Here is a 13,448-nt window from a genome sequence, read left to right as displayed (position 1 = left end):
GAAAGCAACAGAAGAAAAAGATGGTCCTGGTAATTGCTAAATGAGTATCTTTGGGAACAATCAATGTTCACCAAAAAAAAATGCTTTTACATATAAAAATAAGAGCATTTCTGGGGCATAATGGGCCTTTAAAAGAAACTGGAAGTATACAAACTTTGCATATATGGTAAGAGATATCACAAATTTGTGTATTGGTCTTTTTAAAAATAATATATAATTCTTACATGTACATTATCATAATGTTTATGTACATACTTTTCTCATTATATGTTTACTGAACTGTCGAAGATGGCGATGGACATTGCGAAATGTTTTAGCCAATGAAGTTTTAAATCTAAAAAAAATTATTGCACTTGTTTTTGTTTTAAAGATTCTCTTTTTTGAAGTCATGAATACACAAAGAGCTTTCAATGATTTAAAGAACTAGACCTGTCGCCCTTCAAAAGTAAATGAGAAAACATGATAAGAATATATTATCTTTTATAATATTTTGATAACGCTCACATACTTTTTACAGCAAGAACTTTTATACGGCTATAATGCACTAAAATCCATTTTGCGGTCCTCAATAAAGTCCGTTGTTTTTGAAACAGAAATTTAGGAAAATATTCACTAACTAGAGAACATCTAATTTTACAGAGCTTCCTTACATTCCCCTATCTTGTAAAAGAACCTCTACTAGTGCAGCCGGGGAATCCTTAAAAAATGCTCATAACTTTCCAAATCTCTCATCATTATCAACATATGATGTCTTCTTTCCCGTGCGGAAGAATCTCCGAAACATTAAACTCCATTTTGCGAAGCCCCTCAAAGCCCCGTTAATTTAACATATTACGCATCGCTCAATTTCACTTCGATCATTCTTTCTCAAGTGTCGGAACAAATTACTATTAATAATAAAAATTACGCAGTTTTCACAGTAAATCAAATATGAATTTGGATAAATCGCAACTAGATCAAGCGGCCTTTTTTGGTCGCCAGTTCGAGCATCCCATCTGCGGTTCGAGTCCGTTAAGGCGGCCGTATACGGACGGGTGTGGTTTTATGGGCACTGGGGCTGATCTTAACCATGCCAGAGTCCACGAAGACCAGTTCAGCGGGGCCGGACCCTCTGCGTTTGGACAAAAAATACAAGGTATTTTAACAAGTTTTTTTCATTTTATTTCTCTGTTGGGTTAAAAAAGATAACGGTGAAGGTCTAAACGTCTAATTTTAAAACCTCAACTTTCTGATATTTATTTGTATATTTCAATTTTAATATGTCAAAAAAATCCAAAGATTGTAACTGAATTGATACGCTGATCTTATTACAAGAGAGGCTAAAATCAGTGCCGATTTTATGTTTTCCGGAATGTCGTTCTGTAGACAGTTTCAATACCGTCTTATAACTAATCAAGTTAGTTGATTGCGAATGACATAAAACAATTGAATTATCCCATGATGGTTTTCCAATCAATGTAGGAGAACTATCACTCTCCGAGATTCGATTTGGAAGGACGCTTATTCGCGCCAAGATCAAGAAAACATTCAGAGTGGACAGTAGTTAATTCAGCGTTAGTTTCGCACGTGATCACTTTTTAAGAAATATTTTTCACATTTAAATCTTACGCGGGTGTGTATTCTTTTTTTTCGAAATACTAACATATAATTTGTACAAAAATTTAAATATATGAAAACTTATAAATTTAAATTTGAAAATGATTTAAATTTTTTATTAATTTTTAAATAAAATAAGTTAGACCTGTATAAAGATACTTATAGTTTTGTTAAGAATCTGATGTGTGATTATATATTAAATATCATAATAAGAAAAATAAATTTGGAGGGAAATCATACGGAGAATTATCGTCTGCCAAAAACATAGGTAAGTTTTTGTGATAATTATTCAAACTGTTTTGGACCGGAAGAAAAATATTTATACATGAAGTCAAATATAAGACAATTAAAAGTAAGACAATTAACGAACGAACGAACAAATTTATTTCACATAAACTTTACAGTTTCTAGTGGCTAGCCACTACATTTTACAAATTAACATATAGGTGTACATAGAACATACAATTGTGACAAATATCAATTATGTATACTAAAAGGATTAGGATATAATAATATAAGAAATTAAATTGATCTAATATTTATGGTGATGGACAATACATGTAACCATGTTTGTTTTATATCATGTCATATATCATCATAAGTAATAAGAAACATCATGGTATCAATTCGTTTCGCTAAAATTTATAATAACATGTTTTGCGTTATAAATTATTTAATTTTAAATCAGCATAATATTAATAATACATTTTTTTCGCTTGCTTTATGCTTTTCATGCCATTTAATATTCTACCAACAATTCGATTGATGTAAAAAGATACCATATGTTTCTATTTGTTTCATATGCAAAATACAATGCCATATAAAAGTATAAGTTATAATTAAAACACTGAGCACTCGTTGGATTACTATCATATAATATGCATTTTTCGTAGTAACATTAACTTTACTTTTTTCTTCAATGAATGTAGCATTTTTGAAAATTCGCTCGATATGAGCGATTGCTTCACTTTCTGTTGATGTTTTTTTTATTTTAAAATACTCATTCTAATCCATCGTTTGCTCACTTTCTTATACACATAGTTTTGATATATACAATCTTCTTTGTTTTAAATTATATATTTCTGAAAAATGCATTTAGGATGTGCTTTATACAATCTATAAATTTTTACATCTTTGTCATTAACAAGCATCATATTTACAAATGATATATTACAAACAATTAAATGTAAATCAGTTGTTGGATCGTAATAATCTACTCGTACGTATTTCTAGTGATTCATGTATAAATTTTGCTAACATGACAATAATTGACTTGTTTTTAGATGACAACAATTGTGTAAATTTAAACATACTTGGCTTTGTTCTAAAATAATTCTTGATATACTTTACTCTAATAGAATGATATGCCGGGCAATTAAAAACAAAATGGAACTCGTCTTCTATTTCATTACCATTACATATTTGACATACTCTAAGATTTCTCTCTAATCTATCTCTCCCATATCTGCCGGTCTGGATTCTTAGACTATGTGCGGATATACGCAACTTTGTCAATCCGATCCGTAGGTTACGAGATGCGATATTGTTTAAATATGGTTCCATTTCTAATGTATCTTTTACATATTTATACAAATTTAAAACCTCCATATTGTTGATACTAGTTCGCCATTCTTGTGTAAATTCGTCTATCAAACGTTGCTTAAACATTAACATAAGACCATAAAACAATAAACATGAAAATATAAGATATACATATATATAGAGAAGATATTAAAGTTTCTCCTATAAATACAGCAAATATTTTCTTCGAGTGACGCGGTAGCCACGGGTAAAATATAATCATTTTTCATACAATCAGATGAAAGTAAATCCTGTATTTCTAGAAAAAAACTTGAATTTTCTGTTTATTATATACATTTTTATCTTTTTTGACATCACTATTGAAATACTCTTTTTTCAATTTTTGTATATTTGCTGAATATAGCAGAAAGAAGTCAAGCAAGACACCAGTGAAAATACAGAAAATATGTTTTACTGCTATGAAAAATATTTTTTTACAGTGAAAATATGGAAAATGAAAATATACGTATTTTAATTTATCAATATTTCTCAAAATTTCACTTATAAGTATATGATAAACAGTACTATTAAGAGACATGTCTTTTTTACGCGCATTTAATGTAAAAATGTAATTTACAAATGTATTATAACTTAAATCTTAAAATATATTTCATTTTTCACCAAATTTCCAAGTTTATTTGATTATATCAGTATGCGTACAAATACAAAATCACGAGAAAAACGTCATAAATAAATATAAAACCATGTCTACCGAGGACAACATACATTCAAAATGATGAATTATGAATAAATATTTGTCTTGTTCGCTACCTAACGCGGTCTTTATTTGAAACGATTGTTTTAGTATTCTGTTTATTTTCTCCCTATTTTCAATTTCATTAAAATCCCGCTCTTAAAGCTATTTCATATAACAAAGAGAACATTTTAGAATAAATAAAAAATCTTTATTTAAACATAATCACTTAATATATTAATTATAATGATAAAATTGAATTTACACCAATTAAATTAAATTAAATTATAATTATCAAGTCAAGTCAAGTCAAAGTCAAATAATTTATTGGCAAAAACATATACATGTTCATCGCCAAGTAACATTTTGGCGGTACAAAGTACAGAAAAGTAAGATACATGCATGATAAATTATACATATACATAGTTATTTATCAGCGTACATTATTTCAAACAAATGTATTAAGTAGATTCATTTCTCAGTTGCATTGCTGACTAAACAAATTTTGCTAAGTTAACAATTACATTTTTGTTCGTACATTTCATTATTGATATGAATTTATTTAAATTAGGCCATGAGCAATAATATCTAGGTAAACATGTTTTCCTTAAGTCGTTATAATATATGGACATACTAATAAGAAGAGATATTCAGTTTCAATTTGTTTCATATTGCATTTTGTACAGAGGCGTTGGTTTCTTTCAATATTTCTATGTCTACCCTCTTCAATAGCTAATATCAAAATTGACCTTTTTGTTCTTTAGCCGTAAAACATGTTTTTTTATTTAGAAGGATTGGCATTTTGTTTAACATATAAACTTTAGATAAACACGTAGAATTATAATTTTAAAATATTAAATTCTGTAAATTCACTTCTCGGGATAATAATATTTCATCATGTAATTACATAGGTAATGATCATTATCATTATATTGGTGATAAAATGAATGCCTGATAATTCTAGCTTTGTCAGCCACCCTCAGCTTTATCAGACATCTTTTACTACATACATGTAGTTTGAAACGATTATACTTTCATTATAATTTTTGAATCGAAAATATTTTTTATGCCACCGCAGCATCTGCGATGCGGTGGCATATAGCGATTCACCTGTGTGTGTGTGCGTGTGTTGGTGTGTGTGTTTGTGTGTGTGTTTGTGTGTGTGTTATATAGATTATATAGTGAACTTAAAAAATCTTCTTGTGAAAAACCACGAGTCCAATTTCAACAAAACTTGGCAGGATTGTTCCTTGGGTGAAGGGCTTCCAAAGTTGTTCAAAGAATTTAATTCCATGCAGAAATCTGGTTGCCATGGCAACCAAAAGGAATTATAAGAATAATTTAAAAAATCTTCTTGTAAAGACCCAAAAGGCCTAGAGCTTAGATATTTTGCATAAGGCATTGTCTGGTAGACCTCAAACAAGATTGTTCAAATAATAGCCCTGGGGTCAAAATTGGCTCCGCCCCGGGGGTCATTGATTTTCACTATGTACATATAGTAAAAACTTAAAATACCTTCTTGTAAAAACCCAAAAGGCCTAGAGCTTAGATATTTTGCATAAGGCATCGTCTTGTAGACCCTTACCAAGATTGTTCAAATTATAGCCCTGGGGTCAAAATCGGCCCGCCCCGGGGGTCATTGGTTTTCCTTATATGTATATGTTTATAGTAAAAACTTATAGTAAAACCTTCAAAAAAAATTCTTCTAGCAATTGACAAATGCTAGAGGTTAGATATTTTGCATGAAACATTGTGTAGTAAACCTCTAGCAAGATTGTTCAAATTATAGTCCTAGGGTCAAAATTGCCCCCGCCCTTGGGGTCATTGATTTCAATATATACATATAGTAAAAAATAAATAAATCTTATTGTCTGAAGGTACAAGGCTTAGAGCTTAAAAATTTGTTAAATAAAATCATCTAAAGGTACTCTACAAAAGTTATTCAAATTTTGCCTCTTGTGTCAAAATTAGCTCCGCCCCCGGTGGCCATAGGTTTTCCTTATATATATAGTAAAAACTTAAAAATCATCTTCTCTAAATTTACAAAGGCTAGAGTTAAGATATTTTGCATGAAACATTGTGTAGTGAACCTCTTGCAAGATTGTTCAAATTATAGCCCTGGGGTCAAAATTGGTTCCGCCCCGGGGGTCATTGATTTTCATTATGTACATATAGTGAAAAAATAAAAAGTATTTTTGTCTGAAGGTACAAGGCATAGAGCTTTGATGTGTGATATATAATATCATTTATAGGTCCTCTACCAAAGTTGTTCAAAATTTTCCCCTGGTGTCAAAATTGGCCCTGCCCGGGGGCAGTGATTCTCATAATGTACACATAGTAAAAACAGAAAATAAAACAAATGTTTTCTGAATGGGAGAAAGCTATAGCTTAGATATTTGACTTGAAATGTTGTTTGGTGGACCTGTATCAAAATTGTTTTGAATTAAACCCTTGGGTCAAAATTATGCCTTGCCCAAGGGGACAGTGACCTACTTTCTTGTCCTTTGATGTACAGCAATGACATTTTGACCATGTGCACAGTTTTAGTTGTAAAATTGAACTTTGATATCAGGTGACCTAGATTTTGATGATGTGACCTACTTTCTTGTCCTTTGATGTACAGCTATGAAATTTGAACCATGCGGTGGCATAGCATTTTTCTCAAATGCAATCTTGTTTTTAATATTAAAGTCTCTCTTACATTTGGAACTATTTCTTATAGACATTACACTTACCATATTACTACGCGCGGCATATACTCAGGAGGTTCTTGACAGGTTTTTGTTTAAATTTAAAAATTGAAATTTAAAGAAAGAAACGCGTATTTAAGTTGAAAACATGATAAATAGAATACCAAGCAAGTGTCTGATAAAAAAAATCAGGTTCGGCACGAAAAAGTGAAGGGCTCGGTAGAGCCTCGCCTTTTTCTTTTTTTTTTTTGTGCCTTGCCTGGTATTTTGTAATATCAGACACAAGCATGCTATTTTCTATATTATTTGGACTATACAGAGAGTAATCTACAAATAAATCATTTATACATTTCTTTAAAGAAGTATTAGAAATATGATTCGATTAGCAAAAAGTAGTACATGTACATAAAACTATACAAGGTATACATTATGTTAAGTTGGACTTCGACAGTTGTTAAAGTGACTTATTCACTATTAAGACCAGTTCACTATTAAGACCACTTTGAGTCAGTCCCGTTAGTGGTCTTAATAGAGAGGATTTACTGTATTCGGAAGTCACGAAAAGAATATTTTAGTGAAAAGAAATGTGAATTTGCGTCTTTTGTTCTGTTTCAGGATATAATGATGACCTTATTCAAAGAAAATTCCAGACGTCACTCGGGTATCCTCATTCCTTTAGCAATGTACATTATAACTCCGAGATCAGGAGTAGGCCACCTCAGGTGTCGTCTGATGTAAATTTTGACGTCACTGGCGGGTCTCGCGACAGACCGGAAGTTCGTCACGACGATGAGCCGAAAAGTGACTCGGAATCATCTGTAAAACTGCAAAATGACAGACATTCAGGCAAGTTCAATTTTATCGAAATAAATAAATGAATAAATAAATAAACCCAATCAACAAAAATGAATATAGTTACTGTACTTTCAAAAACAAACAGAACGCCAAGGCTAGGAATTTTCATTTGTGATTTTTACCCCCCAAATTCTGATGATAATCATATGGTTGGTTCTGTTAAATTGAACTGACGTTTTAAGAAAAAAATAATCCTTGGAAACAAAAGAGAAAGAAGCGGCGTGCAAAAGAAACAAATTCAGTGAAAATTTTGGAATTTAAAACGATTGGTGATGGAAAACTGGACTGTTTCTATAAATTCTTCTTTAAAAAAACAACACAAAAACTTTTATATATTTTAGACCCTACCAAATCAATATTAAAAGGCAAATATTGTACAGATAGCATAGATTTTTGATAAATAATAAGTTTGTACTGTTTGTTCTTGTTGTTTTTTGTTTCTTTGTTGTTGTTTTTTTTTTGTCCAATAATTTATCAAAAAGTCAGTAATTAGATGTTTCACATTTTTCTTATTTTCATACTACATGTACATTTAGTAACATTTTTATTGCAACGACATCCGAAAGCTTTGTAAATATGGTTAAAGCATGGCTTTCTATTGAAAGAATCTGCATTAAAGTATATCATAAAAAGATAACATGAAAATGTCAATTAAACTTATTTTATTTGCAATTTTATCGAATTTTTCGCTTACCATAAGTTTTTTATATTTCACTTTTCGTTTATTTTTATTTATTTTGTTTGCTATCAACAACAATATTCACATTTCGGCGTACGAAGCATGCATCTGTCCGGGAAAGGCCCATTTGAATACCAGTTACCTTTGGTACACTTCTACGTTGCTCATGTTAACTTGATATTAATATGTTAATATTGTGTACATTTAATTATACAATTCATATTATTACAATATATTTGATTGAGCCTCGTTTTGATTTCAGGTACTACGCAGCCAACCGGAAAGAGGAAACAGAGACGCTACCGGACTACTTTCACTAGCTACCAACTTGATGAGCTGGAAAGAGCTTTCCAGAGAACTCATTATCCAGATGTATTTCTACGCGAAGAAATGGCGATAAAAGTAGATCTCACTGAAGCACGAGTCCAAGTAAGATTGTATTTTTTCCAACATGATGTTGTATGTTTTATCTTTAGTAAGTGTATACAAATTTATTTTAGATCGATTGCGTTGGAAGCTTTACGTTTATTGAAACACTTCTTTCGAATCCGTTCCTGGAATAAATGTAAAGTTTCGTGCTCACGGAAACAATGGCTTGCCCCTGACAGGGCAAACAATCTTTAGTTAACTTGTCCGACGCCTTAACCAATAATTTCTTTCATCTTTCAACAAGTATTTTGGTATTTTTTATACTATTGTGGAATTTCTATCTAACTGAAATATCATCATATTACGTGTTATCACATACCCGTGCCGCAACCGTACAGAATGATATGACATGGCCGTGCAAATACTTATTTTGACGTGACGTCATTTGCATTATACAAAAGAAGCGTTGAAGCGCATTCATGTAAGCGTAACCCTATGGATGCGTCACTTGTGATCTTTTAGTTTCTACTGTAAACAGTTCATTTTTTTTAGGTATGTGAAAAAAAGAATGTTATATTCGTGAAGGTTCATTACTAATTTTTTGAACTCGTTGAATAAAATAAAATAATAATGTGCTTGCCAGAGGCTCGTATAGTATAATTTTATTCAACTCGTTCAATTAATTCCGTATTGAACCTACACTCATTCAGTATCAGTTATATTGCATACATACTGATTTTTTTCCCTTAAATACCAAAATACTAAATAAAGTTATCTGACTGTATATTAAAGGTGTGGTTTCAGAACCGTCGGGCAAAATGGAGAAAACAACAGAAAGTCATCGATAAGTCTGTTAGTATGCAACAAGGTAAAATATGTTTGAAGTTGTTTTTTTTTTTAATTTACATTTTTTACAAAAAATACACATTAAATAATTAAATATGTTTGAAGTTTTGTATTCATTAAGTTTTTACAAAAACACATATTTGATATTTATGGGCTAATGATAAAGATTATTATTTGTACATGTATATGCTTTCTAAGGCGGTAACAAATTATGTATTAGACCGCGTCACGCACATATAAATGATTGTATCACTGCGCGCTGTATATTTGCAACTAGAGTTCATTTCTTTTTCTTGAAGGTGAAATTAAATTCCGACGAGAGAAATATATGGAATTTTATCATGTTAAGTGAAAATATATTCCATATTTCACGTAATAAAAATATTCTCTTAATAAAATTATTTTCTTATAATAAAATTACATTTGAAGAGAAAAAACTTTACCCTAACTCTTACATTTACAGCATTACATATCCAAACTAGGACACCTCCATATACTGGAAGTGATCATATGCCACCGATGTCGCAGTTTTCAAACATTGCCCTGCCATACTTTCAAAACAACGCCGGTGTTGATTGGCCGCATACATTTTCAACGTCTATAAGTCCGCCTGTGACGTCATATATACAAAACGACGATAAGTCGCTTAATGGTGGAGGACTAAAGTGCTGAAATGTGTGTGTATATAGTTGAATAAAGGTCTGTCCGTTTTGTTTTATAGCCGAATTCCGTTTTAATGGTGTAGAAAGACCTGAGGTGTCACTCAGTGCGCGAGCTTGTTCCTGAGTAGAACCACTGACGTAAGTCGTTCCATAGCTTCCTCATATGAAAGAAACTAGTCACTCGCGGGATTCGTACCTACGACTGTTGAAACAGCTTACATTTATACTTTGCTGGTTTAAATATATAATCTAATTTTGTACTATATACTATCATATATTCACGAAGTAAATAAATACAATACGTTCGATGGACGCAAATTTCACATTCTGAGATTTGTTACGGTTTAACATTACCGACTTCGAACAACTGTCTTTCCCTACAACATTGCATGTAACGTTTGAGGGACGCAAATTTTATTCATTCATTATGAGCCTTTTAAAACTTATAACAGCTAAAGAATTCTGATATTCAACAGAAATCAATAAAACACATTTTATTTTTAAATCAAAGCGAATGAAATTTTGAAACAGACTATAACCTGCTGGTAATAAGAGTATAAGGGAGACTAATCTGAGATTACCAAAATATGTTTTGTATAATTGTTACCTCCCTTTGTTTTATTTTACAGCGTATTTAGTTTAGAAGACGAAGCTTGAATGATGATGCATTCAAAGAAGAACTTGGCTTTTTTAAACAAGGGAGACACCCGTTTCAAATGGATGCAAATCATGAAAAAGAGGGCATTTTATGCAGCTATGAATACTAATACTGCTAATAAACTATAATGTATATGAATACATCCGCTTGCGTGTACATCATGTTATATATTTAGATAAGGACAGTTTGATGTTTCATTCTAATTTATTCAAACAATGTTTACTATGTTATGAAGCAGACACGAAAGTCTCTTGTTTTATTTACTTTGTTTGATTACTTATGCTTATATGAAAGTTATACGTTTCATGACAAAACACCGTTATACGGTTGTTTTTTTTTATTCCTTCAAAAGACTGTAAAAATGTAATCATGTACATGTATTATTTAATATTTGAAATTTTACTAAAATTCACATTTCTTTCATTTTTTGAAGAGCTTTGAAATTTGTAAATGATTTATTTGGGATTCGTTAGTTGGTTACTAACCACGTTTATCTTCTTATAGAAGTTAGTGGTTAAATATTGTACACACCTTAGCCGATGCTAATGGGCGTAAACAACATTATGTTGCACTTTTTTCATTATCCCTCGGCTCATGTACAGACTCAATTAAACTGAGCCCACAATTTCAATGTTATTTTGTTGTGATTTATGTTTCCGAGGGATCACACTTCATCCCAATTTTTAGAAGTAACAGGTTTTATTTTCTGTGGTTCTATTAAAAGAATATGTTTTGTACATGTGCTTGTTTTTCTAGTTTTCTTATGGATTTAACTTACTACAGTGTTGGAGCAGTACCTCTAGACGCTTGCAGAACTCATTTTAAAAGTTACAAAAAACCGGTGGGAACATTTCATCTTCGTGAATTCCCAATTTCAACCTCACGAATTCAAGATTTTTACTTCACGGATTCTTGAGTTTTAATTTATGAAGTTGAAATCGTGAATTCATGAAGTTGAAATGTCCCCATCGGTCTTTCGTACAGAGTAAAAAAATCACTTTTTTTTACTGATTTTTTTGCATTTTGTATTCATAACCGTATATAAATCGGTTTTAAAAGATGAATTAGATGTCTTAAAGTGAGTTTCGGCGCATAAAAAGGCGAGATTTAATCATTCAAGCGCCTTGTCTGGTGTATACATAAAACGGTTTTTTGTGTGGTGCTCAGCTCCAACAATTTTGTTTAGTCTCACTCCTTTTGATTTTGGGTGAATTGTGGTTTTCATCTTTCTGTATTTTGACCCGTCCTTTGTAGAAGAAATAAATACAAATTTATATAAATGATATGATCTTAGTTGTACATGTATTTAATAAATTGTTTCAGAAAAAGTTTGCATTAGTTGACAAAGATTCATTCAAAGACCCATTATGCCACACAAATGTTTTCCTTAAAATCGTTTTTTACCTTTGGCATTATTTAATAGATTCCCACAAGTTACTCATTGGCCAATTACCTGAACTGTCTTCTTCTTCTGATGCATTTTTGCACTCAGTACATTTAATATATTTATAGTGATTTAGTATTTTGTTTGGGAATCAAAATACACAATATACTTCTTTGTTTACATTTTGATACTTTGATGACATACTATCTGCTAGCAAACACAGCTACATAAATCGTCCCAGGTGGCAGCTTAAGACAGGGTTACCTTTAAACATGTATCGAGTTGAAGACAACAGAATAATAATAATAATGATAATGATAAAACAATTATAATAATAATGATGATGATGATGACGATAATTATAATATTAATAATTATAATAATAATAATAATAATAATAATAATAATAATAATAATAATAATAATGATGATGATGATGATGATGATGATGGTGATGATGATGATGATGATGATGATGATGATGATGATTAAAAGCAAATTCTGCACCACCATAAGATAGCGTTCGATGAACATCTTCATTAAAAATGTTATCAAGAAAAAGACACTTTATACTTCATACATTTAGGCATTCATCGTAATTTTATAAATTGATTCATTAAAACAGTCGTCAGTTATTATAATCATAACAGGCATCATTAAATAAAAAAAAATGAAAGCATACATTGCATTTCATGCACAGTAGCCAAAGCCACTCCAACACCGGGGTTGGGGCGGCACCACTACAAAATAGGTCAACAAATAGAATTTACGAGATTTACTTTATTTCAGGACCTTTTGTGATCACACAAAGCGTTTTAACCAAACAACGTTCATTAAAATTACTTTCCTGTGATTTGCAAGGATGCTGAGCAAATGTCAATTTATAAATTGATGCCGCCATTAAAAGTTTCTCCTTCCGCCACAAGGGACATGGCTAAAGTGTTTTTCGCGAGAGAAATATCAGGCATCGCTGTCATCTAGGCGCTAATATGTGAACTTAACTTAATTACTGGATGATTCGAGATACAGTTTTACAAATTAAAACGTTAAACCACGTAATCATGGACGTCACATGGGATATCAAACCCATATTATATAAAAAGTAGCAATCTGGAAAGTGAATAATTGTTGGAAAACTCGTTATGTTTTATGTGTGACAATCTTGTATTAAGAGACTAAAAAAGCAAGTAATTTTCTGAATTAATGGAACATTTACATATGATAAAAATGTATTGCTATTGCAGATTGTTTGAAAGTTTTGCATTAAAAGAGCTTTATCAAAATTAAAGAAAAAGGAAGGTTTAAATCCCAAACGTTTAATTACTTTAATCTAATATTTTGTTTTTATTTTGCAGTGATTTCGCATAAAGTTGGTGGAAAGTAGAAAAATAAAATTATCGCGCAGTATGATATCCCTTATTTATATTTAATCCG

At 31.0% G+C, this 13,448-nt stretch overlaps 2 protein-coding genes across 2 annotated transcripts in view; one reads left to right on the top strand and one right to left on the bottom strand.

The window, feature by feature from the left end:
• LOC132751842 (large ribosomal subunit protein eL27-like) overlaps window positions 1-13,448 on the bottom strand; it is a 134,470-nt gene that overhangs the window by 82,350 nt on the left and 38,672 nt on the right. The window lies entirely within an intron of this gene.
• LOC132751849 (aristaless homeobox protein-like) lies at window positions 931-10,003 on the top strand. The gene is made up of 5 exons (XM_060742060.1): window positions 931-1,135; window positions 7,177-7,407; window positions 8,358-8,524; window positions 9,257-9,332; window positions 9,774-10,003. The coding sequence occupies exons 1-5, from the start codon at window positions 931-933 to the stop codon at window positions 9,980-9,982; spliced, it is 888 nt and encodes a 295-aa protein (XP_060598043.1). The 3' UTR covers window positions 9,983-10,003.

This window comes from Ruditapes philippinarum, unplaced genomic scaffold (genome assembly GCF_026571515.1).
Source record: "Ruditapes philippinarum isolate M1 unplaced genomic scaffold, ASM2657151v2 ctg494_1_1_1_1, whole genome shotgun sequence".
NCBI classification, from domain to species: Eukaryota; Metazoa; Mollusca; class Bivalvia; order Venerida; family Veneridae; genus Ruditapes; species Ruditapes philippinarum.
This window is presented reverse-complemented; position numbering and strand designations above follow the sequence as displayed.

Coding starts and splice junctions, on each gene's coding strand:
- LOC132751849 (XM_060742060.1), top strand. CDS start 931: ATGAATTTGGATAAATCGCAACTAGATCAAGCGGCCTTTTTTGGTCGC. Junction 8,525..9,256: donor TCACTGAAGCACGAGTCCAA/GTAAGATTGTAT, acceptor TGTATATTAAAG/GTGTGGTTTCAGAACCGTCG. Junction 9,333..9,773: donor GTCTGTTAGTATGCAACAAG/GTAAAATATGTT, acceptor TTACATTTACAG/CATTACATATCCAAACTAGG.